The sequence below is a fragment of the Lagopus muta genome, chromosome 4 (assembly GCF_023343835.1).
Source record: "Lagopus muta isolate bLagMut1 chromosome 4, bLagMut1 primary, whole genome shotgun sequence".
NCBI classification, from domain to species: domain Eukaryota; kingdom Metazoa; phylum Chordata; class Aves; order Galliformes; family Phasianidae; genus Lagopus; species Lagopus muta.
In genome coordinates, this window is record NC_064436.1 from 34,542,828 (window position 1) to 34,566,700 (window position 23,873).

Genomic DNA, 23,873 nt, shown 5'->3' on the forward strand with positions numbered 1-23,873 from the left:
CTATTTAAGAATTACACAATAAATATCTGTTTGTTCACCTGTTCAAAATATTTGCTAATCATAGTTTTAAGTCACAAACTTAAGATATGCAAATCCTTTTTTTATTCCACAGCAGCCACGTACTTAGCTTTTTGCTTGCTATTACAAGTAGAAAAGTTACAGTGCAATTATAGCTTCTTCTGGCATCAGCTGGCATTCACCTGTGCATCAGCTGAGTGACAGTATTTCTCACTCTGCCAAAAAGTCACTGTCCTTTTTGAATGAGAAGGAAGTGTCATGCGGATGGATTCTCTGGGGAAAAAACAAAGCATATGGCAGCATGAAGTGAGTGTTTTTGAAAGAGAGCAATCTTACTTCAGTTCTTTCTATGCTTTATCAATATGTAGGTTTGTGACAAAGGAATATGTAACTTACTACTTATAATTAGTTAAATAAAAACTGTTGGAAAACTCAAGACTTGACCTTTGCTCAAGTAGCAAGGCTGTGGCACCAGGACGCAGATACAGAACTAAAATATTTCTAGCCTTTTTTTTTTTTTTTTTCGGTAGGAGGATTAATTTTTTCAGTTAAGTGTAATGAAAAATGTGCTGTTTCTGTATAGCCAATTATTTGTTAGAATATTTGTTTTCAATACCTGATTTATATTTGTAAACATCAGTTTCGTGAGTGATAATCAGAGGAACAGAGAAGTACCTTGTAAATTACAATAATATGCAAAGGTATGTACATGCTAGCAATGGCTTTTATGCTACATCATTGTACAGCTTACATCATTGTACAGCTTCTCACAGTATGTAGACATGAATGTATTAAGCAGAAAGAAGGTCATGTAGTGACAGGATCTATGTTCCATAGAAGTAAAAAGCAAAATTCCATAGATTTCAGTGGAACCAGAAGCAGATTTGGAGGCAGAAGATAAAAGGTATAGAGAATGATCGGTAAATCTGGGAAACGTTATGTAGCAGAGTGTAAGATACATGCATATCTGTATTTGGCAAGTGAGGCAGCAGTTAAGTTACCGAAAAGTGAGAAAGCCAATTAAGGAAAAAGAAATCAGGTTTCTAGAAAAGGCTGTCTTACTCCTCTTCTATTAAGAACTGAAGTAGTACTGCCTCCTTACACAAGCATACACTATTTTCAGTTCTGGAGAAAAGCCATTGTATGACAGGATGTTATACTGAGGAGCTGAATGTCAGGGGAGAGAATCAGAGCACCCCACACCTGAAGAGACCTATGGCTGAGGGAGCTAAGCCATGGGGTGCAGGATAAGGCAGAACACTGAGATGCAGTACTTCTCCCTACCTATAAATCATTTATAGCTCAGAGAAGCAGAGAAGTCATTTCAGTAATTTCAGCAGGTTTTAGAGGAGGTCACCTTTTGTAACTCAGCCCTATTTACTCCAAATATAATTTAATTCAGGTCAAGGAGCTGGGTAATACTATTACTAGTGATTTGCCATATCACTCTTTTGATGTCCATGCTGCTATTGCTTCAGCCAGGAAGATCAATAATGCTCACAGAGAATGAAAATGTCTCTAAATCCTACATTTATCTTCTTCTCCTACTAAATACTCACCACCAATCTTATCTGAAAAATTACCTGTATCACAACGTTGGGTGTTTTTTTTTTAATTTTTAAAAAATTTTTATTTTATTCAGAAAGCAGCTAAATCTACAGCAGTTGTACCAGCACACTTCTATGGCCTCCAGCTTCAAGATTTGTTTATATTAGACAGAATAACCATTCAGATGTTTTTCATTTTTAATGCAACTCTTTATTACTTGTAATGAGCACCCATAGTAATTACATTAGGATAGATGGGAAACAAATGTCCGAGTTAACCATAAAAAAGGATTATTTGCAGTAGTTAGGTGAGAGCTTATTCTTGTGTGTTTGTTAAGTTCCTGATACACTCGGATGCTTTTGCAATCAATAATAAAACACTGCAATCTGCAAACACAAAGACTGCTCTTCTCTAAGTTTGGCCCTTCTTTATTTGTAATTGAAATGACATCTGCTGAAATGCATCGAGTTTGTTTGTTAATAGAAGAGCTTCTAAATGAGGTTTCTGATGCTAATGCAATGAGTGGAAATTGGAAAGGGAAAAGAGGTGTGGGAAAGGATGTATGAGTGATGTAAAGAACAATTTGCTACCTAGCTTAAGGCTGGAATGATTGTATAAGCACCAACAGAAAGGCTGGCTGGAAGAAGCTGGTTTTAGGCTATACCTGTTAGTGTATAGACCAGGGAAAAGTGCTGAGAAAATTGAATTTTGGGAACAGAGTCTGTCTAATGAGCATTTCTCCTCCAGAACAAGCCTTAGAAAGTCAGTGTGGGAACCTTTTTAAGTACATTGGTCTCAAGAGGAAAATGCACCAATGACTGGTGGCAGGGACCTTTCACACTGGGCTAATGAAGAGAATCTTAATTCTTTGCTGTGAAGGTATTATCACAAAAGATTTTCGTAGCAATTTGGAGGATAGAATTCCGCAATAAAGAATTGGAAACTTTTCTCCACTAATTAACACTTAAGCATTTTTTCAAATACAACACAAAACATGTTTGCTATTGTTGAGAACATTCATATCACTAAGAGCCACCTGGTGATGAACTCCTTCGTCTTGATTGTTTCTTAGCACACCAACAACCTAATACCTAATAGATGGCTTTTGCTAGGCTTCTCTTAGTACTGTTTTATATTTCCCTGGCACAGGCACCAAGGGCAAGGAACACCCCTTCAGCAACAAAGCTGATTTTGCAGCTCTCTCCCAGGCAATGCTGTCTCTTCGTGAAACACCTACCACTACAGCGAGAGAGATGCGTATCTGGAAATATTCTCTGCAATTACTGCCCACACCTTGATAATTCATGGTGTGACTGGTGAAAAACAAACTCTTGATACTAAATATATTGTCATATGGTACTGGGTAAGGTGTACTAGGCAATGTGAAAAAGGCTGTAAGACAAATCAATGCAGTTTTCCATCTATGCTCTCCACTGTTCTCTACATTTGAACAACAGTGGCATTTTCTTGAGCACTGTTGCAGCCATTTAACTGAAGTGCATTTTTATAGACCATGCAGCCCCACCTAAGTAAGCTACTAGCTAGCTGGACTGCTTTCTGAGCAGACAGATGGGATTTTGCAAAGTTTGAGTGGTTTCGGTGCTAAACGACTCCCTGGGCCAGCTATCCCCAGGAGTCTCTTGCGTTTCGGTGAGCTTCTTATCCAAAAGCTTGGAAAATGTTATTGTTGCCACATGAGAGTCAGGCAGCTGAATGCCAAGAGTGGATAAACTGCCCACATTGCCTATCCATTATCCATGCTGGGCTCCAGCCATCAGCAACGGAACCAACCGAGGCAGCAGCAGATGAGGCCCGACCAGCGCCGTAAGCTCTTTTATTTCTCTGTCAGCCTGATACGGATGCGCCAGGAGGCTGAGCGGGCGCTTCAGCTCCCACCCGGGGCAGCCGGAGCCTTTGGGGCAGACGGGACCAGCGCCTGCTTCAGAGCAGCCCCGCTCAGGGGAGCAGCGCGTGGAGCAGCCGGGGGGCGGGGGCGGCCGCGAGCTGCGCGCTGATTGGTAGCCGCGCCTCCCCCCGCCCCGGGGCGCTGGCCGCGGCGGAGCCTGCAGGCGGCGCCTCCGCCTCAAAGTTTGTCCCCGCGGGCAGCGCCCGTCTCTGCGCGCTTCTCCGGGCGCCCGGGCGGAGCGGTGGGGGGCGGTGATGGCGGGGCGCGACCGGGCGCGCTGATGAACGAGCGGACGGAGAGCGAGGGGAGGAGGGCACCATGCGCTCTCTGAACATCACCCCGGAGCAGTTCGCGCAGCTCCTGCGGAACAACAACGTGACGCGAGAGCAGTTCATCGCCCTGTACGGGCTGCAGCCGCTGGTGTACGTCCCGGAGCTGCCGGGCCGCACCAAGGTGGCCTTCGTCCTCATCTGCGCGCTCATCTTCGCCCTGGCGCTTTTCGGCAACTGCTTGGTGCTCTACGTGGTGACCCGCAGCAGGGCCATGAGGACCGTCACCAACATCTTCATCTGCTCCCTGGCGCTCAGCGACCTCCTCATCGCCTTCTTCTGCGTCCCCTTCACCATGCTGCAGAACATCTCCTCCGAGTGGCTGGGCGGTGCGTGCCGGGCGGGTGCGGCGGTCCCCTCGGGTTGGATGCCGCCCGGCTGAGAAGCTCCCTGGGGCGGACAGCGGTCTGCCGCTCCCGAGCCCTGGGCGGTGTGCTGCTCGAAGCCCTGGGCACGCTCAGGGTGGAGGGGGTTGCGCTCCACAACTTGCGCTGCTGGTCGCGTTCGGGTGCTTGCACGCTTTGCGCGGTCGGGGTTTGATCTGTGAGCGCTGAATGCGGCAACTTCAAACTAATGCACATTAAGTGGAGTTAAGTAATGGCTACGCCGTTCCCTCGGGTTGTGTTAAAAGCGCTGCGCTTTCATGCTGGTGTTCGTTAAAAGTTGTGGTGGTTTGTAAGTTCGTGGAGTAGTCTTGCAGTGGTGTTATTTTTTCTTTCTTCGAAACCTGAAGTTAGAACTCTTTAACCCTTGATGGGGAAAAGGAACATCTCCTCAGAGAGCACAGGCAGAATTTACCTTTGTAGTAACGTGCCATTTCAAGATACGATTTTTTCTTGGGAATTTTGTTATCTGGAGTCTTACACGGGGCGGTTGAAGGAGCTTGGGATTGTTCAGCCGGGAGAAGAGAAGGCTCAGGGCAGACCTCAGGCTCTCTGCAACTGCCTGAAAAGAGGTTGTGGTGAGATGGGGTCTGCCTCTGCCCCCAGGTAACAGTGCACCAGGGGAGCTTCAGGTTGGGGATTAGGAAGCATTTATTCTCAGAAAGGGAGGTGATGCACTGCTACAGGCTGCTCAGGGAGGTGGTGGAATCACCATCCTTGGAGTTGTTCAAGAAACATGTAGGTACGGCACCGAGGGTCATGAGCAGTAGGCATGGTGGGGTGGGTTAGAGGTTGGACTGCATGATCTCAGTGGTCTTTTCTGACATAAATGATTCTGTGTTGTGTTGCCATTAGTCTGAAAGACTTGTGTATAAGGCCTCTGATACCTAGCAAGCACTTTAAAATGCATCCCAGGTCCAAAGAAGTATAGTGACGAAAAGACAGAGGTGATGTAATGTTAGTTAAAGGGCATTTACCTTCCTTTTCTTGCTCCTAAAACGCGGTGTTGAATGAATACAATAAAAGGGATGGTTTTGCAACAAGGAGCAGGTAAGGTCTTTGTACAACAGCAGATTGAACTGTTTCTTAAAAAAAAAAAAAAAAAAAAAAAAGTGTCCATAAAGTGACTCCATTAATTTCAGTTCCCGAGGCTTGCTGTGCTGCTGGGAGGTACTGAACTGAAGCTATCTTCAGAGCATTAAGATTTAATTTCAGTACATTTGATGGATGAGAATGCAGGATAAGAATTGGCAGATCAGAGGAGACTTGAAAAGCAGAGATTTGAAACATGGATACCTAACACAGTGAGAAGTAGGTTTGATTTTTTTTTTTTCTTTTTTTTTTTTTTGTCTCAAAATCAAGAAGTTCCTAGGAAAAGTGATAAATATGAAACTACAGGAGCAACTAATAAGTTAAATGAGAAAAACTGTTTTTGCAGCTGTTTTATTTTCTTACAAGATGACTTTGGGGAAGGAACTATTGTTTTTAAGATGGTGCACCTTAATATTGATATTGAGCCCCCAGATTAACATGGGTATGTCATAAAAATAATAGGGAAACTGTTAGCTATACAACTGTTCCTTCTTTTGTACTACTACTTCTCCTTGCTCAGAGAAGAATACAGCAGTAAGAAACACCAAGAGATCCCACACAAAAGGGAAAGGACTGAACTGATGTACCTTCCCCTGAATGTTAGAGTTGTGAATCTTCTCTCTTGATGGGGAGAATACCTATCTGTCAGTTTGAGACTGAACATTTGATCAGAGCCATCTGAAAGCTTGGTGGCATGAAGCTTCTGCCCGAGGTGGAATTGCAGCAGACATGCCAGAGATGTGCTTTATCCCAATTGTTCTGCACACACATCTTCATTTATCTTATTGAGGATGCTTGACAAAATCTAGAAGTCAGTATACAATTACAGCATAGTTGAAACATGTATCTTCACTATTTGGATATTTTGAGGTATACTGTTGTATGAGTTTTACTGTATTTTTTGTTGATGCTCTGATGTCTTAGAGCTTCTTTACTACAAGTCGGATTCATAGTTTCTATGATTTTGATGTTGATATTAATTGTCCTGTTAGGATAATTGGATTTAACTAACATTATAATGTTGGAAGTGCATAATAAGTAACATAATTGATGAATGTTTGCCTTGACTGGGAATGGAAGAGAAGGAAGGGAAACAAATGAAATGTAAAATGATGGTACCCCAGGGGTATCTGGTTCCTGAGGATCATACTGTAAAGCATGAATGGTTATTACATTTATATATTATCTGAGGCTGCCAGACTGGGAGGGCTTTTCCTTGCTAGTTTTATTGGTTCAGTTTTCCTTTTGCCTTCCATTTTCTAGCCTGAGAAAGTTTAGTTCATCCATCTTAATGCAACATGTCTGTTCTGGGTTGTTCTAACTCCCATCTACTGAGAAGAAGGTGACTTGACTATGTAGTATATTTCTGCTGGGAGAAGTACTTTGTCCTGAAGTGCTTGATACTAGAAATATCATTGAGTTTCTGGACATCTGATCTCTTCCCTTCTTGATCTAGCTGCATTTGAATCACTAAAATGAGCACTAGGTATACTAGGTATACTGAAATGCAAGTATGTTTCGTACTGACCTTTGTGTTGGAATTATTTATTTCCATTTTTGTATATATGTGTTTTATTTATCTTCTTTCCCCCCACAAAAATCAAGAGGAAGAGGTGAGGGCAGAACTGCAGTCACTCCAGGCTGTAGATACCGAAGTACAAATGTAATAACAGCCGCGGCTTTAATGTAGCCATTAACATTTTAGCCATTCAGTGTTATCTCTATGATTGGATGCTATCAGGAAAGAATCGTTCCTGTTTTGTTTCTTCTGAAATGAAGGGTGAAGTACTTCCACTGAAAAAGCCTCCAGGTGTACATAGTTTAAAGTAGGACCTCAAGGAAAATGTTCATAATTGACAGTGTAAAATAATTCAAATTGTCAATGGTAGAGTCACTCCTTTGTAATAGGTAGCATTCCATTGTTACAAATCTGAAAGGCACTGGCATGACTTTTTCCACAATACATTCTTCAACAATTTCTAACTTCACCTACAATTCAGCGATTGAAATCTCAAGAAACTGAGTGTGTAGTGCTTTGCCTGATTATTATGTAGTTCTAACACATATGCAGCAACTGGGAGGAGCACCATCTTGACCCAAAATGGGTGAATCTGTCTTGCTTTTGATTCTTAGATCTGTTAAGAATCTATTCAACTGCATGAGACTGTGGAAGTGACAGTGTAACCCATTTCTTGTTTATAATTTGCTACTGAAAAGGCTGTAACATTCTAGAAGACCTTTAAGTAGAAATTCTGCAATCTCTCAGTAATATGAAAGAAAACTAAAATTGCAGCTTTGGTGTAAGTGATCACTGATAATATATTTAGTTGTAAGAAGGCGATGTAACTGGGGCTTGACTAAAAGATGAATTGATGCATACAGCAAGGAGTGGTTTTGGCAAAGAGTGGCACAATTGAGGATTTGCTTTCTTCTGGTCGTAGGTGGGAGATAGCAGTGGGGTCTTGTGATCACACCGATGGCCAGCACTATGAAGGGTAAATCTGTGCTTTCATCTGCTGGCCAAATTTTACAGGATTTGTTTTATTTTCCAAAAACTGGTAGTTAGCTGTTAGCTAACTGGATGCTGGTGTTAGCTAACACCAGCATCTTTGCTGAACTGGAGAACTACTGTTTTATTTTGTGCAACACAATACCCCTAGTAAAAGATAAGGCAAAAAACAAAAAAAAACAAAAAAACAAAAACAAAAACAAACAAACAAAAAAAACAGGTTACCAGAGACCTAGTATTATGCTTTGTCTGTCTTTTTGATCTTGTGGATTTTGATCTTATCAGATATGCAAAAGGCATCAGAATGCATCTTACGGCTGGTGTCAGAAGCAGTTTTTTTCTCATCATCTAGGGAGTGCTGGGTCACCTAAAGCACTACTGAATGCACAGTGGCATTTGGGATGGCTGTGCTCAGTTGCATCCAAGCTGCTGGCCGCATGCAGCCCAATGCAGCTTACAGTGCAGCAGCTCCCTGCTCCATGGTAGCTCTGCCCCACTGTGTGACCCGGCCCACCCCCTCAGCACCAAACGCCATCTGGGCTGAAACCAGAGTGCAATTAATTGCTAATTCAAGTTGTGGCAGGTAAGTTTATGGAGTTTGATACATTGGCTGAACAGAGTCCTGTGAACAGCAAAACATATGCAGCCATGCTTTCTATTTTGATAAAGGAATCTGAAAGTAAGTTTCAGGATTAGCAAAAAATTGCTGTCTTTACCCTGCATATATACTACTCCATTTTCAGTTGACATTAATAGATTACATGAGAATTTTCAAATGGAATGTATAGAGTTACAACCCAGAATTTGATTATGTCTCTTTACCAGTCTTTTATAAGCCCTATATTTCCAGACAGAAATATCCATCAGTATACAGTCACATTTTATTCACTACACCACCTTTTGGTAGTATGACTATTTGTGAGCAACAGTTTTTAAGGTTGAAGCACAGGAATAGTAAAATTTCAGCAAAGATCTTTACTGAACAGCTTGAGAGCTCATTGAGAATTGCAACCACTGCAGCTGAACTAGCCTGGTATGTTTGTTTCAGAAAAGCAAGGTCACATATTCCACTAGTTTTATGTTTTAATTGCACTTTTTTTTTTTTTTAATTAAAAAACAACATTTAAAGACTTGTTTTTGTTACTTGTATACATTAACTATGTAGTATAATTTATGAAGGATGTTCTGAAAGTAATGCCTCCTATTTTATTATGTTGGCCCATGATATCAGAGGCAGATGTTGGAGGTATGGCAGTAGAGATTGAACCTTCCCACCATTATTCCATCAAGTTTTGTTGTCGTGCAACAGATGGCAGCAGAGAGGCAGTCTGACAGAATGGTGTCTGATATGGAAGTGCAAATGAAGCAAAAGTGTAGAATTAATTCTTTCATGTGGAAACAGTGGCACCCACTGACATTAGTTGACTCTTGTTGAACATTTATGAAAACCAAACAGTGGATGTGAGCACAGGGAGGCAGTGGGTGATGCATTTCAGCAGTGGCAACAGTGGGTCACCTTTGCTGGAGCAGATTTTTACAAGTGTGGCATGCAGACTCTCATTCATCACTGATGAAAATACACAGCTAATGCTGGTGATGGATGAAAAATAGTGTTTTGTAGCTGAGGATTTACTCTATCAAATAGTGTATTGTGTTCTTTTATCTGTTGTTTTTTTTCATGGAAGTAATTAGGAGGCATTACTTCAGGAGCAACCTTCACAGATACAGCCCTGGACAATTCCTCTTGACTCCATGTGGCCCAGGCCCAACAGATTGGACACCCATGCCTTTAGTTATCTCGTCTGTCCTACCTCTACCATTTCAGAAAGGTGTGGGTCTTCTGTACATATCTTCAGATATTCAGACATTTTGTAACAAGTAGTATTAATACTTTTTTTTTGTATGAGTATGGATAAACATTCCTTTCTGACAAAATGTTACTGAATAAAATCAGTGGGCCCTTTGTGTCTGATACTTGGAGATACCTCTGTAAGCTCTCGTTCCTGTTCTTCAGTGTAACTTAAGAAACTTCTTCATTCTGTCTCACTTTAATAATGCTCTCATACTCTGCTTACTGGGATAATACTCGACAGTGTGAAACCTGGAGTGAAACCAGGCAGTTATCAGAGGCTTTTTTTTTTTTTTTTTTTTTTAGCTTTTTGTTGAAATTTCCAATTTAAGTTTTATCTAGACTTACTGTAAAGATGACTAGAGAAAGGGTTATCCTAAGTACAGGGAATAATGGGCTTAGGGTTTTTTATTATGTAATATATTGATGGGATGACATTTGAAGAAAGCAGTAAAAGAATGCTGATATAAGGAAGCTTCTAGTTACATTTTCAGGGAATTTCTGCAAGCTGTGCATCACATTAATTTGTATGAACATTCAACAGAGTGACTGATGTGAAGTGTTCGTTGCATTGATTAAGCAAAGTAAGCAAGTTTGAAGGATATGGATGGATTGGTTAGAGCAATTTAAAATTATTTCATTATTATTATTATTATTATTAGTATTATTAGTATTATTAGTATTATTATTATTATTATTTGTGAGGTCATTATTGTATTCTTGGTAGAAGTACTTGACAATTTCTGTCTTATATTGTGTGAATTGAGACTCTTTACCATGTCTCATTTGCTCCCTGCTAGCAAGTCCCATTTGTCTCTTCAGTAGAGATCTGTATCCTTGATCTCTATCCCTGCCCAAACACCCCAAACTGAATTACTTTCTACCACAATAGCAAGTGAAATGGTATCCTGTGGTGGTTTGGTGTTCTTGTAGCAATGTTTTGCTGCACAGTTTTAATGCAACCTTGCATGTTTGTATTTGTTTTTATTCATTGATTGCTTTGTTTTGAAATAGACTGCTTTTTTTTTTTTTTAATTGCCTGAAGATTGCAATGCCTGTTTGGGAGGCTTTGCCAAACTGTGGGCGAAGCTGAATACGAGCCTTGGTAGGGAAGGAGAGCGGACAGTGTGCAGACAGAATTCTTTGGTCTACCTACTGTAGTTTGTGTTCACACTTTCCAATCACAGCACAGATTTAATTCTGTGGACTCCGGTATTCATTGATAAATCATGTATGGCTATTCAAGGCATGTGGTCTAAATGAGCTCACACCATACAATTTCCTCAGTGGCTGTAATTGACCGTAAATAGTCAGACTTACTGCAGACCTACTATCATCTGCTAGACTTGTACATTTTTGGTCAGAGCAATATATATGTTTGTTGTCTTCTCTAGGTAATAGGTGAGAGACAATTACCTTTCTCTTAGTAGTTTAATTACTAAGGCTACAAAATACTTATATGCCCAAGAATTGATTTAAAATGTACTTTGTTCAGTCTAGTCTGAAGTACCTTTAAGGATATTTTCTGTATAATTGCAGCAGACTTGTTTTCTGCAGTGAGGTTACGAAATACAAGGAAACAGGACATGCTTGCATCAAGCAAGCTGAAGAGAGCTATTTTACAAGCTGAGATAAAGACTTTCAGTGGAAGGGCTTAGTCAATAACACTTCAACAGAGGAAGGAGCAATTTAACTTTTATCAGAGAATAGTTTTAGAATTTTGCCTTTCTTTTATTAAGGAAATATTGATGTTTGAAACGGGGGATGAAACAGCAAACTCATCGGAACAATGATCGTGATAATGAAGACATGAAGAATTGTTTAAGGACATACAGTTCATATTTACAGACTTCCGAATATGCTGTTGTTTGGGAGCACTCATAATGGATTGAATAAACCATGCAGTTTTCATCAGTGCATAAGGGGATACTTTTGGGGGCCTCTTAATGTCTTGAGAAGAAGAAACAATTAGTTATTTTCATTCCCAGTAATCCTCTGGAAATTTTCTTTCTCCATTGGAAATGATTGGCATTTAAATGCTTCAGTGTTGTCTTCAGTAACAAGCTATTGGAAGGTTTCCTGGAAATTTTTTAGAAAGTTTTGCGTTTTGATAATTTAAAGATACTGATATTATCTTAAATATGTATGTTTTAAAGTATTCAAAAATAGTTTCATCTTTCTGTATAGCAGGAAAACTAATTGTAAAATGAGGAGGTAGGAAGGGAGATACTTTCCTAGCAGTTTTCTCTTTAAAAATTAATGATTGAATGGCCTTTAAAAAATCCTCGAAAAATATTTATCAGATTATTTCTGCTGCATATGAGATTAGTAAGGCCTCTTGACGGTTTGCAGAAGACCGAAAAGAAAACGGCTCTGGAAGATTTAGTATAGGCACAGCTAAAACAAAACGAACGAAACAAAAGCAGAAACCTCTGAGAATCTAATAAATAGGGATAAGTTTTCTGTGCTTCTCAGTTATAGCAGAAAACTATTTCAGTGCCTGGAATCATATCAAAACATTTGATGTATAGGAGCAGATATCATGTTATCCAATATAATTTACTAATGTTCCTGGTGCTTTTAAGACCTGAAATAGGTCTAGCTGTGTACAGAAGGTAGTCAATGCCAATCTTTTTATTGAGTTCTGACTTTATAGAACCTTAGCTTGGCTTATTTTGTGTTAATAACCTCAGGTAGCTAATGTTTGCACAGGTTTTGGAGTCAGGCTTAAGTGTCTTCAGTTTAATTAGCTTCAGTTTAAGTGAGTGTCTAGCCAGGCTTCTAATATGGATCAGAGGAAGAAGTGGAAAATGCCTTCCTCGTCCTCTGAAAATAGCTAGAAATCTCCTTAATTCAAGGATGTGATGCACACAAGCAGAAAATAGATGATTTTCTCTTTTAAAGTTTTTCCTTCTTTGCTCTCTTTTCCTGTGTTTACCAGATGATCTATCAGTATAAGGCCTGATAGAAAGTAGCCAATTTTGGTCAGTTAACAGAATAAATACACAGGGAAGCAAAGCAGTTTGTGTAGATGGATGAGGATGTGAGGTTGCTATGTCAAGTAGGCCTTTATTTCCAGAATTCTGCTGTAACATTATATTCTGTCTGCGTTGTCTACTTTTTTCGTACTTCACATATTTGAAAGGCAAATAATGACATCTTAGTGAGTTTTGTTTTCAATGATTTAAAGGCTTCAGGTAAACATTTAGTAATAACAGTGATGCTTAGCTTGGAAATAAGGTGAATGATGGAGCTTTTCATAAACTTACTAAAGTTACCTTTGGTGCCAAGTGAAATTAATGACAATCTCAGAGAGTCCCCAAAACTGTTGTACTTGGGTGTATTTGGGACCCTTGTGATAAGACTTTCTTCTTGAAGTTGGAAAGCAAGGATTCCAGGCACCTTTTTTTTGCATTTCAATTGTTCAGTGATTACATCTGTTAGTCAGTGAAGGGTAAGGAGTAAGAGGCATCATCTGCATTATGAGGAGACTTAGATGCTGCAAAATCTACCTCACCTGTCTTGGCCCATCAAGTCAATGTGTTCAGAATGTTCACTTCTGAATATAGTGTAACAAATATAAGAAAGCTATTCTGATATGAATTCAGCGGAGGGCCATTTAAATGTCAGTGTGGGGAGCACCTCTCCTGGGTGGGTGGAAAAGCTGAGGGAGTAGGACTTCTTCAGCCTGAAGAAGAGAGTTTTGTAGTGACCTGGCTGCCATTCTCTGTACATTCAAATATATTACTGAGAAGATGCATTCAGGCTCTTTACAACATTGCATGAAAACAGCCTTTGGCTTAAAGAAGGAAGGCAATCTGAATATAAGGAAGATTTTTCCCTGTGACTGCAGTCAAACAGAGGAAGAGATCCTTCCAGAGATGGTTGTGCTGTCTTCAGCCTTGGAAGTTTTCAAGATTGGAATCTTCTGGGTTTTTATCTAATTTGGTTTGGCTTTGTTCCTAATTCTGCTGTGAGTCAGGAGGCCAGAGTAGAGACCTGCTGAGTTTGTTTTCAACCAGCATTATTCCCTGATTCTCTGATTCTCTTCTGTGCTTATCAAAAACTGCCTGAGACCTACGGCCTATTTCCAGACTACATACAATGCTTGAGATATTAGGCAGCTAAATCTCCCCCGAATTAAATCACACCTGGACTTCAATAGCTGTGCAAACTCCTTTCAGTAATTTACTTGAAACTCAACAGCAGCAAAATTTCTGTTAAGAAAAAAAAGATTGATTTAGGGTTTATGGGTTTGAAAACAGTATTTTAGAAAGATCTACTGAAGAGTTTATCTCCATGTAGATACTCTATTTCGGAATATTCCTGGAGTAACTGGTGTTGCACTGAGATATCTAGTGCCCTGAAATAATGGTTCCAGACTGTCTTTCTCTTTTTAATTTATTACCAGCCATTGTAATCCAACTGCCACTGTTCTGAAATAATTACCTTATTTAAAAGTGAATAATCGTCATTTTTCTTGCATACGAAAGCTGTTATTGTCTATAACATGAAAACATAAGCTATATAATTTGATGTATTAAAAGACTTGCATAAAATCTTCATCTATCATCAAGCAATTTGGAATGTCTTATATCTATTTGTAAATAATATAATGGAACATTAGAAAAATAAGAACAGGCTTAATGTGGAAACACACTGGGGACATTAAATTTGACGGAATAGGTTATCTAACAAAGGATTGAATCCAATTCAAACATAATCAAGGATACTGGAGCTGGATCTCAGTTCTGACATCAGATTTCCATTGAAGTTGATGACTCTAATGCTGGTTGTGACATTCAAAGTGCTTTTTTTCCTTTTCTTTCTGTTGAACAATTTCAAATGCTTCTGCATACTAGAAAGGATTTCCTTGTTACTGTTACTTAAATCTGGTGAAGTTTTATATGTGAAACGCTGGAGTATCTAATAGCTTCTGAAGGTAGGAAGCTTTTGTATAGCAAGCAACAATTCAAGGCATGCAGAAGAGCTGTAAAATGATATGGTAGTGTTAGTGCAAGTTGGTGTTTAGAGACCCATGCCTTAATGGTATGAGAAGCCTTGGAGTTGATACACTGTTCTATTTTCACTGTTGATATGCAGAGGCTTTTCTAGTAGTTTTTAACTACTGTGCATTGGAAAACTGTGGGTGTTTTTGTTTTTTTTTTGTTTTGTTTTGTTTTGTTTTTTGTTACTGAGGTGCATATGGCTGCTGTTTTGCTTTGGTTGCAAAGACTGAATCCATCAAGGACTTGAAATGTGTCCCATGTGGCTGAGCAAGTGTTTCTATTTCAGCTGTTTATCTGCCATGAGAAGTATATTTTTACTACTTTTTAAGATTTAGTTACATTAGTTTAGTTCATCTGTTCCTGTGAATTTTTCTTCAGAGACAAGAAATCAGAAAATTCAGCTTTTTTTTTTTTTTTATCTTGAACTTTCAACTGAAAGTATGACGATAGCCTGCGTTCTTTCCCAGTTAGTCAGTGGGAAGAAAATGAGAATGTATCAGTAAAGGCAAGGAAAATCTGATTTTAGTGAAATTCTTTTTCTACTCTCAATATGGAAGTTGCCACTCATTGAACTCAGGTTTTCTGTTTCCTCTATGAATAGACACGAGCTGAAAATTTTATGTCTCATAACTTTAGTGAATGTCACTGTTTCACCTTGTTACCATAAAGTAATACACTGATGCCTCTTTGCTTCCTAAGAATATTTTGGTGTTCTGGGACTTTGGTGAAAGGGCGGTATATGACAGTAAAGCCGATACAGTGGAGTATGGTTCAAGTGATTGACAATTCTAACATGCAAACTTGGGCTTATCTTGTGAAAGAGGAGCTTAAACATTTTTCTTTCCTTCAAAATTTTGCTTTTCTGCTTGTATGGTTTCCTTTTTTTTTTTTTTTAAATGAGTGTCTTCTACCTTAACTTTGTTACTGAGAGGGAAAGAAAACTAAATAGTGAAAGCTGTTGAAACCAACCAAAAATGAAAAACTTCATTTTGATTCAAGGGATTTGGATCTGACTGAAGATCCTTTTAGCTCTGTTTTACTCATGACAGCAGGCTGAGTTTTAGAAGAAATCAGGGATTGTAAGCTGTAACTTCTTATTTGGTTATATTTAGCATTTAACATGTGTGAAGATGTGACATGAGCTTTCTTCTTATCATCCCAGTGTGGAAGTTTTAATGCACTCTGGTTGAAGGGCTCTGAATTTTACAGACTAGGTCTGGTGATTGTATGTGTAGTGCATCCTGTATTGTTCTGGGTCTAGTAAGAAACTGATAAGATGTCAAATTTGTGTAAGAATGACCTTTATACATGTGGGACTTTCTTTGTGCTTATTTTGCCAGCACCTTGGCAACGTACTTAAATCAGAAACTATTATGAGTAACAAACAGGCAGCCTAGAACATAGTGCATTTCCTGCTGAGCACGCTAGGATTTCCTCCAGATAGCTTGAAACTAGCCTTCGCTTCATATATGTATATGTGTATGTGTGTGTATGTGTATATATGTGTATATATAGCAGAATAGGAGAGCTGATGTAGAGCAGGTGAACGTAGAATTGTAGAATATCCTGAGTTGGAAAGGACCCACAGAGTTCAACAAGTCCAACTCCAAGGACCAGTCAAAGCCACTCAGAGTTCAAATGTTATATCTGAGAGCATTGCCCAAATGTTTTTTGAACCCTGGCAGAATTGGGGCTGTGACTACTGCCCTGGGCAGCCTGCTCCAGTGTGCAGTCACCCTCTGGCAAAGAACCTTTTCCTAACACCCAACCTGACCCTCCCCTGATGCAGCTGCATGCCATTCCCTTGGGTGCTGTCACTGTCACCAGAGAGCAGAGATCAGCACCTGTCCCTCTGTTCCCTTCTAGAGGAGCTGTAGACTGCCATGAGGCTGCCCCTCAGTCTCACTGCCCTCTTGTCTGAGCTGAACAAACCAAGGAACCTCAGCCGCTCTTCAAATGTCTTGCCCTCCAAATCCTTCCCCATCTTTGTAGCCCTCCTTACGTTAATCCCTAGGTTATGTCCTACTGTCATTACATCCAAAAGGACACATAGTGCTCAAGGTGAGGCTGCACCAGTGCAGAGTGGGAACAATAGGCATTAAAATGTCCTTAGAATGCTTGTTTTCACAGGTGTAGCACACAACACTATGACTATTGAAAACTGCACTTGATGAGTTGTTTTGCTTGATAGTACTTTAGTGACAAGACTACTGTAAACTATTATTTTACCATGATCTGCAACAGTTGCATGTTTTACCTTCTGACTATTATAGGTGCCTTCGCTTGCAAGATGGTACCATTTGTTCAATCCACTGCCATTGTAACTGAGATTCTTACAATGACCTGCATCGCTGTGGAAAGACACCAGGGAATTGTGCATCCACTAAAAATGAAATGGCAGTACACCAATAAAAGGGCTTTCACGATGCTTGGTAAGATCTTAGGTGTCTCCAGTAACTGTGCGTGTAGTTGGTGCAGATGGCACGATGAGCAGAATGCATTGATAAGGCAAGTGATTTTGAGATAGAGATGATATATATGTTTATAAGACAGGGAAAGTGCCTATGCATAGAGTAACTACTTGCCAAAATCCTGGCAATAAATCTAGAATGTGAAGTTAAATATTTACTTAACTGAGACTCTAAAACATCTGGCAGCCATTTTTTTTTTTTGTGAGAAGAGGTTCAAAATGTGCAAGCGCTGCTAAAGGATTGTCATGGGAGTAAATAATCCTTCTGTTTTAATATTAAAAGAATACAGATAACACTGCTCTTACAAATTAATTTTTGTTTGTATGTGGATGCTGATAAATGAAGACATTTTTGAGAAAAATTGAACTGGTAATGAAAGGTCATGCTGTTACACATCTGATTGTTGACTGTTATATATCGTATACTGAAAACTGCTATTTAATAGTCTACTTTGACTTTTAAAGATGAAGCTGTAGAACTATTAATTCTAAAACTTATGCTTCATGTTAAAAGATGTATTTGTTTACAGGCATAGTCTGGTTGCTGGCTGTTATTGTTGGGTCACCTATGTGGCATGTGCAACGGCTTGAGGTACGTTAGGTGAAATGGCAATTCATGTTTTCAACTCAGTAATTCCTGGATCTTTTTGCACATCTAACTATGAAATTGACTAAGCTCCTGAGAAACATAAGAGGGAAATAACAAAAATTGGAGCTTTTTTTCTGTGTGCCTGCATGAGAAAGAGGAATAATTAAGTCTTGCATTTGCTGCAAGAAAGACTGCCAGCAGGGACTAGTCATGTCCCTGTTTCTATAAAAAAGCATTATTTGCATTTGAGATTTGCCCAGTAGCTGACTTTTTTTTTTTTTTTTTTTTTTAGGGGATGCAGACGCAGCAGTTGTAGGGCTTAGGTTGTATTTCAGTATGGCATAGTCTTCTCCAAGATTTTGAAGAATTGTGTCTAGATGAAAGTGTAATTCACTGCCCATCATAGTTTAAGATGATACTGTACTTTTTTTTTTAGGGAAAAAAGTGGCTTATCAGAATCTGCTACTTGTGAGTCTGAATGTTTACCAATTCATTTTGTTGTTATTTTTTAAAATGGAACAATATGTGAAGTGTCTAGATACTTGTCTCTACTTGAAAAATACATAGCAAAGATTTCTTTTGAAAATCGTGATGCAAAAAAGCTTTGAGGAGGAGTGCAAATCAGCATCTCCTGACCTCTCTCTGCCAACTTGGTTCAACACAACACTTGGTGTGAAAAAGTGCTTGGAAGAATTTTCTCACTTCAGAAAAATTCTCTGATGAATTCCAGTTGCTGTAATAAGAGCAAGGAATATTTGAATATTATATATTCAATATACAATGCAATAATATGAATGTGCTTTGTTTTTATGTTTGGGATTATTATTATTGTGGTGACTCATCTCCTTTACACTTGTTACAGGTTAAATATGACTTCCTGTATGAAAAAGTGCACATCTGTTGCTTGGAAGAATGGGCCAGTCCAACTTATCAGAAGATATATACCACTTTTATACTTGTTATACTCTTTCTTTTTCCATTGATATTGATGCTTTTCTTGTACACTAAAATTGGTTATGAACTCTGGATTAAGAAACGAGTGGGAGATGCTTCAGTTCTTCAAACCATTCATGGGAGTGAAATGTCTAAAATATCGAGGTTTGTAAAGTGAAATGCACTTGAAACTTTGACTTTTAGAAAGCTATTTTTTCTGTTGTATTTTGAGAACCAGTGCAGAGAAATATTTCTTAGGAAAGTCTGCAGGCATAGCCCAGATTTCTAATGCTAGCTAGTTACTTAAACAAGATACTGAAAAGAAGGCAACTTAAACATTTTTCATCAAAATGCAGAATTGCCATACTGTGAATGTCAAGTCTCAATAAATCTGATACTACACATGATGTAGTGTTTGAAATTCTTGTGTTTGGAAGAAGTAGGCCACGAATTGGAAAATAACTTCTACGTTATTTCCATATGGTCTGTGGAGAATTCTTTATATAATTTTAAAATTATGAATGCTGCTTTATGATCCCTTTATAAATTAGATCGGTACTTGGGGGGAAGGGGGGGAAGGGGGAACAGAGTTCTGAAAAGTTATAAATACCCAATAATTATCAATTGAAGAGAAAGGTAAATTGGTTTACATTTATAACAACTTCATTATTTAATAGTGTACATGGGCTACCTTTTTATGTTACTTCACATCTTTGCCCTTAATTGACAGATCAAGCTGATTCAAGCTGATGATGTGATAGAAACCTCGAATAGGTCTGCTCATTGAGGAGTTTATCACCTTAAGAAAGGAGAAGACTGGCAAGCAGCTTGGAACTAAATGATTCATTAGACATTTATATAACAAAGTACCTAAGGAAGTGAGCCATTATCAGTCAAAACTGGAAGAGGGTGCAATCTTACATGAGTTATGTTGAGATGAACTTTGGGCTACTCCCTAGCTTAGCAAGCGTTTCCCATAGTGAAGATCCTATAACTCCTACCAGTCAAGTGTTAACTTTTCAGTTTAAGTGAGAGATCTATCTTGCAATCTATAAATCTAGTTATATGAATAAAATGTGATTTTGAGAACAATGAGAATTTAATTAATACCTTGAGTTTTGAGGAAGTGCATTTCATGCTCTCATTCCAGCATTTAACCTACCAGTGAAGTCTGAACGTTGCTCTGCCAACTCTGTCAACTAATTTTTTTCCCCCTTTATAATCGGGTGCTGCAGCCACAAGATCCCTTGCTTTCCTGACAGAGAAATAAAAGATGTTATTTATTTACTACATTTATATGCTGCTGCAGTTCTTGTTTCAAAAGGAATTATGTACTTCTGATAATTTTTCCAGGGTTTTATTTGCATCTGCAACCATCAGAACATCTTGGCAAATCTAACTTAATGAGACATATATAAACTACAAATCAATTCATAGTGATTCAGTATGAAATGTCTTGATGCAATTTCAGGAAGAAGAAGCGAGCAATTGTTATGATGGTGACAGTGGTGTTTCTCTTTGCAGTCTGTTGGGCCCCTTTCCACATTATTCACATGATGATGGAATACAGTGAGTATTTGCAATGTGTCATAAAATAAAGCCTTTCCTAGGTTGGTTGTGTTTTTTTTTTTTATAATGAAACTAGAGATGATGAAAGGCTAGTGCTGCTCAGATATAATATAATCCTGCTAGCAAAGGTTAACATTCTGCTTCTAAATCCTGGGTCACTGTCTTGTAAGAGTTGCATAATCAACAACAGATGGATTACTCCAAAATCTGGATTGTACACAGTTCTGCAGTGCTCACAGAAAATTTAAATACATTAGAAGTATTATTGGATGTAGTGTTGTCTTGTATCTTAGATACACTTGTGTGTCAGCCACATCTGGTCTTTCCTACTTTACGAATTAAGAAAAGAAAAATGTCTCTACCAAGCTTTATTGCTGAAAGAGTGAAAGGGAACTTGAAATCTCTACAGCTCTTTTAGAATGTGTAAGTTCTTAGAGAGAAGATGGCTTTTTTTTTTTTTTTCTTCTGAATTTGTGCTGCAGATAATCCAGCTTTGAAAAGGAGTTTTATGAGGTATAACAAGATTCCAGAAATGGCAGACTTGAATACTGGGGTGGTGAACGTATCACTGTGGATTATTTTGTCTGTTACACTATTCTCATTCACCTCAAGGTGAAAGTTATTTCCAAGTAGAAAAATCTCTTGAACAAGTAATTTTGAATAAGGACTTCTACTTGCATCAACGTACGTTCTCATACTGGTTTGAGTGAAGCCAATGTGAAATATTTATCCTTGCACTTGCCCTGGTTTTAGTGATGTAGGTATGTATTTTGAAAGTATAAATACTTGGACAACAGGGATTAATATCCCCATTTTATCTGCTAATCCATTTGAACTTGCCCAGTGCTCTGGGTTAGATGCTGTTTTTTGAAGCACCATCTTGTCTTTTGCTTTTTGCTGTTTGCCTAAATTCACTTGGGTCTTGCATTGTTTGTCTCCCATCTTCTACATGAGTACTGTGACAACATGTGGAGCTATGCAGTTGGCTATTTGTAGGAGCAGTAACTGTTGTACTCTACTTTCCAAATGCAGCAGGCATTTATTTGCGTTGTGTTGCAGGTAAGATAATAGCAGATAACTCAGCAGTCTATAACCAGTTGGCCAAAAGAAAAAATGTTTGTATTTGGGCAGAATAAAAGATGCAAAGATGTAACTATTAAAATGGTCTGGATTGTCTCATGATAAGGTCACCCATAATGCTTGGTGTACTAGGTTCTCTGAAATAATCTTGTGGATTATTTCAGCTGCTGAAAGGGCTTTACTTGCCATATGCCTTTGTACTTGTTATTCCATAGTTTGGTAGCCAAGTATTTGAAATCAAGGAATTCAGAGTCCTGTATGATTTAATAATTTAAGAAATATGAGATGTATCCAGATGATGTATTTTAACTCCATAAGATGATCTCCATAAAGTGAAGAATCCATTTCTGGTCTAGTGACAAGACAGGGATTTGTGTTATGTTGTAGTACTTACTTGGATATGGATGTGAATGGCAGAGCCAGCTGAACAATAAACATGGCATGTATTTAAGGAACAGGAAGCTTTCTGCTTCTTGGCTATCAAGTGAGTTTTTCGGCTGGTAGTTTTCCTCTTCTGGACTAGTCTGTCTTTCACTACTTCTATACACTGCATATGCATGGGTTGGGTAAGATAGACTGTGATATTTGCTTGCTGATTAATTCCTATTACTAATATGAATAAGTTCTACCGAGGTCTTTTATTGACATTAAACAAAAGTTTCTGATGCTGGACTGCATGTATACGGGTTAAGTAGTAGGTGCTGTTCTGTGCTTTTAGCATGTTTTGTTTTTCCTTTCAGGTAACTTTGAAAAGCAGTATGATGATGTGACAATCAAAATGATCTTTGCAATCGTTCAAATCGTGGGATTCTTCAATTCTATTTGCAACCCTATTGTGTATGCTTTCATGAACGAGAACTTCAAGAAAAATTTTCTATCTGCCATTTGCTTCTGCATTGTCAAAGAAAATGCATCACCAACAAGGCAAGTTGGGAACTCAGGGATTACTATGAGGCGGCAAAAGGCAAGTGATTCTCAGAGAGTTCCCACTGACTCGGATGAGGCTAGGAGAGAGGCATTCAGTGATGGCAACATTGAAGTGAAGTTCTGTGATCAACCGTCTTCAAAAAGAAATTTGAAAAGGCACCTCACTTTATTCAGCTCTGAGCTTCCTGTGCATTCTGCAAGCGTACAGTAGCATCACAAAGGCTTTGAGAATGGAATAAAATATTCTCTTTATGAAACATTGAAAAAGCCATTTAAAATAGTTTTCTAATTTGAATGCTGAAAATGAAAGGGGGAAAATATTTTGATTATAGTAATGTTGGAATAGTAGTTCAGAAAATGTAATATATTTTATAAGGATGAAGAATAAAACTTTGGAAAAATGTTACTGTGTGATTTCAAGGAAAATATTTTTCTTTCTAAGCTAATTTAGGGCTTGCCTTGCTCTTTGCTTTAAGTAGAACAAAAACCAATTGCTTGCCAGTTTATTCTGTCCAGATGTTGGCACACTGCTGGACTGTATTCAGGTGAATGCCAGAAGAGAAGCACTATGGAGAGTGTGCACACTTCCTTTGGACAGCTTGGGAAGCTCACATGGGTCTAACATTGTCTGCATGATCTACTGTCTGTGTAGCTCTGAGGACCGAGAGACTTCAGATTTGAGTTCAGAGAAAATGTAGACTGAGATGAAATTCGGTTTGCAGAGACAGAGAGAGAGAGACAGAGAGAGAGAGACAGAGAGAGAGAGACAGAGAGAGTCAGCAATAATTTGGTTGTGATGAGATTTAGATGCATTTGTGTGTGAATGTTATTAACAGGAAACATATTAGAAATTAACAATGCATGCATAACTAATGTGCTGTTTTTACAGGTTACTTAGTGGATACAAAATTAAATGCCAGTGTACTGCCCTGTAAAATGCATTATTCCTGCTGAAAAATGTGGAACTTTAAAGTGCCGTACAAATCAAGGGTCTACAGAAGAGTAATCTGTAGATAAACTCAGTGTTTACTCTTAGTCATGCTTTGACAAATAGCTTATGGGTTGGAATTGTTGCCACTTCCTGGAAGTATATAAGGGCCAGTCCCAGAACTTGTTGGACTCTAGATAAGACTTTCAGTTGAGTATTATTGTCTTCTGACTAGATGCTTATCTGAAGATAATCTGAAGACAAACTGTGTCCGTCTTCTAAGTGTGTTAATCACTGTGGAAGAACAGGGCTGGTATTACAGAATTGAAATCCATATAAATTATTAAACAAAAACAAAGGAAAAGCAACAACAACCCTCCCCCCCAAAACAAACAAACCAAAACAAGAACAACAAAAAGCAAAAACAAAAAAACCCCACCAAGCTTGCTATCACTGGGTCAAGCTGAGAGACTGGAAAATCAAAGGTTTCTTATGAACATGGGAATGGAGAAAGAGTGTGATCTATTATGGTATACTGTGATCTGACCCCATAAATGATGCTTTGAAATATATAATTTGCAGCTCCAGATGAGATTAGGCTGGATCCTTTAATAGCCTGTGAGATATGGGTGCTTTTTTGTTATCTCTCACTTTCTATAATAGACCTTGGTGTTCCCTTGATGGTGACCTTTAAGTTTCTTTGATATTGCTGCTTATGTTTTGTTGTCAATTAA

General features: G+C 38.8%; 1 protein-coding gene across 2 annotated transcripts; it reads left to right on the top strand.

Annotated features, from left to right (window-relative positions):
• The first annotated feature begins 3,668 nt into the window (after positions 1-3,668).
• Positions 3,669-22,425, top strand: QRFPR (pyroglutamylated RFamide peptide receptor). 2 transcript variants are annotated; one of them, XM_048941286.1, is made up of 6 exons: positions 3,669-4,130; positions 16,917-17,075; positions 17,644-17,705; positions 18,565-18,800; positions 20,107-20,204; positions 22,025-22,425. In XM_048941286.1, exons 1-6 carry the CDS (start codon positions 3,791-3,793, stop codon positions 22,420-22,422), a joined length of 1,293 nt encoding a protein of 430 aa, XP_048797243.1. In that variant the 5' UTR covers positions 3,669-3,790; the 3' UTR covers positions 22,423-22,425. The 2 variants fall into 2 exon arrangements, with proteins under 2 accessions (XP_048797243.1, XP_048797244.1); XM_048941287.1 differs by having other exon boundaries at positions 20,160-20,204; positions 22,025-22,139.
• The last annotated feature ends 1,448 nt before the right edge of the window (positions 22,426-23,873 follow it).

Coding starts and splice junctions, on each gene's coding strand:
- QRFPR (XM_048941286.1), top strand. CDS start 3,791: ATGCGCTCTCTGAACATCACCCCGGAGCAGTTCGCGCAGCTCCTGCGG. Junction 17,076..17,643: donor AAGGGCTTTCACGATGCTTG/GTAAGATCTTAG, acceptor ATTTGTTTACAG/GCATAGTCTGGTTGCTGGCT. Junction 20,205..22,024: donor TCACATGATGATGGAATACA/GTGAGTATTTGC, acceptor TTTTCCTTTCAG/GTAACTTTGAAAAGCAGTAT.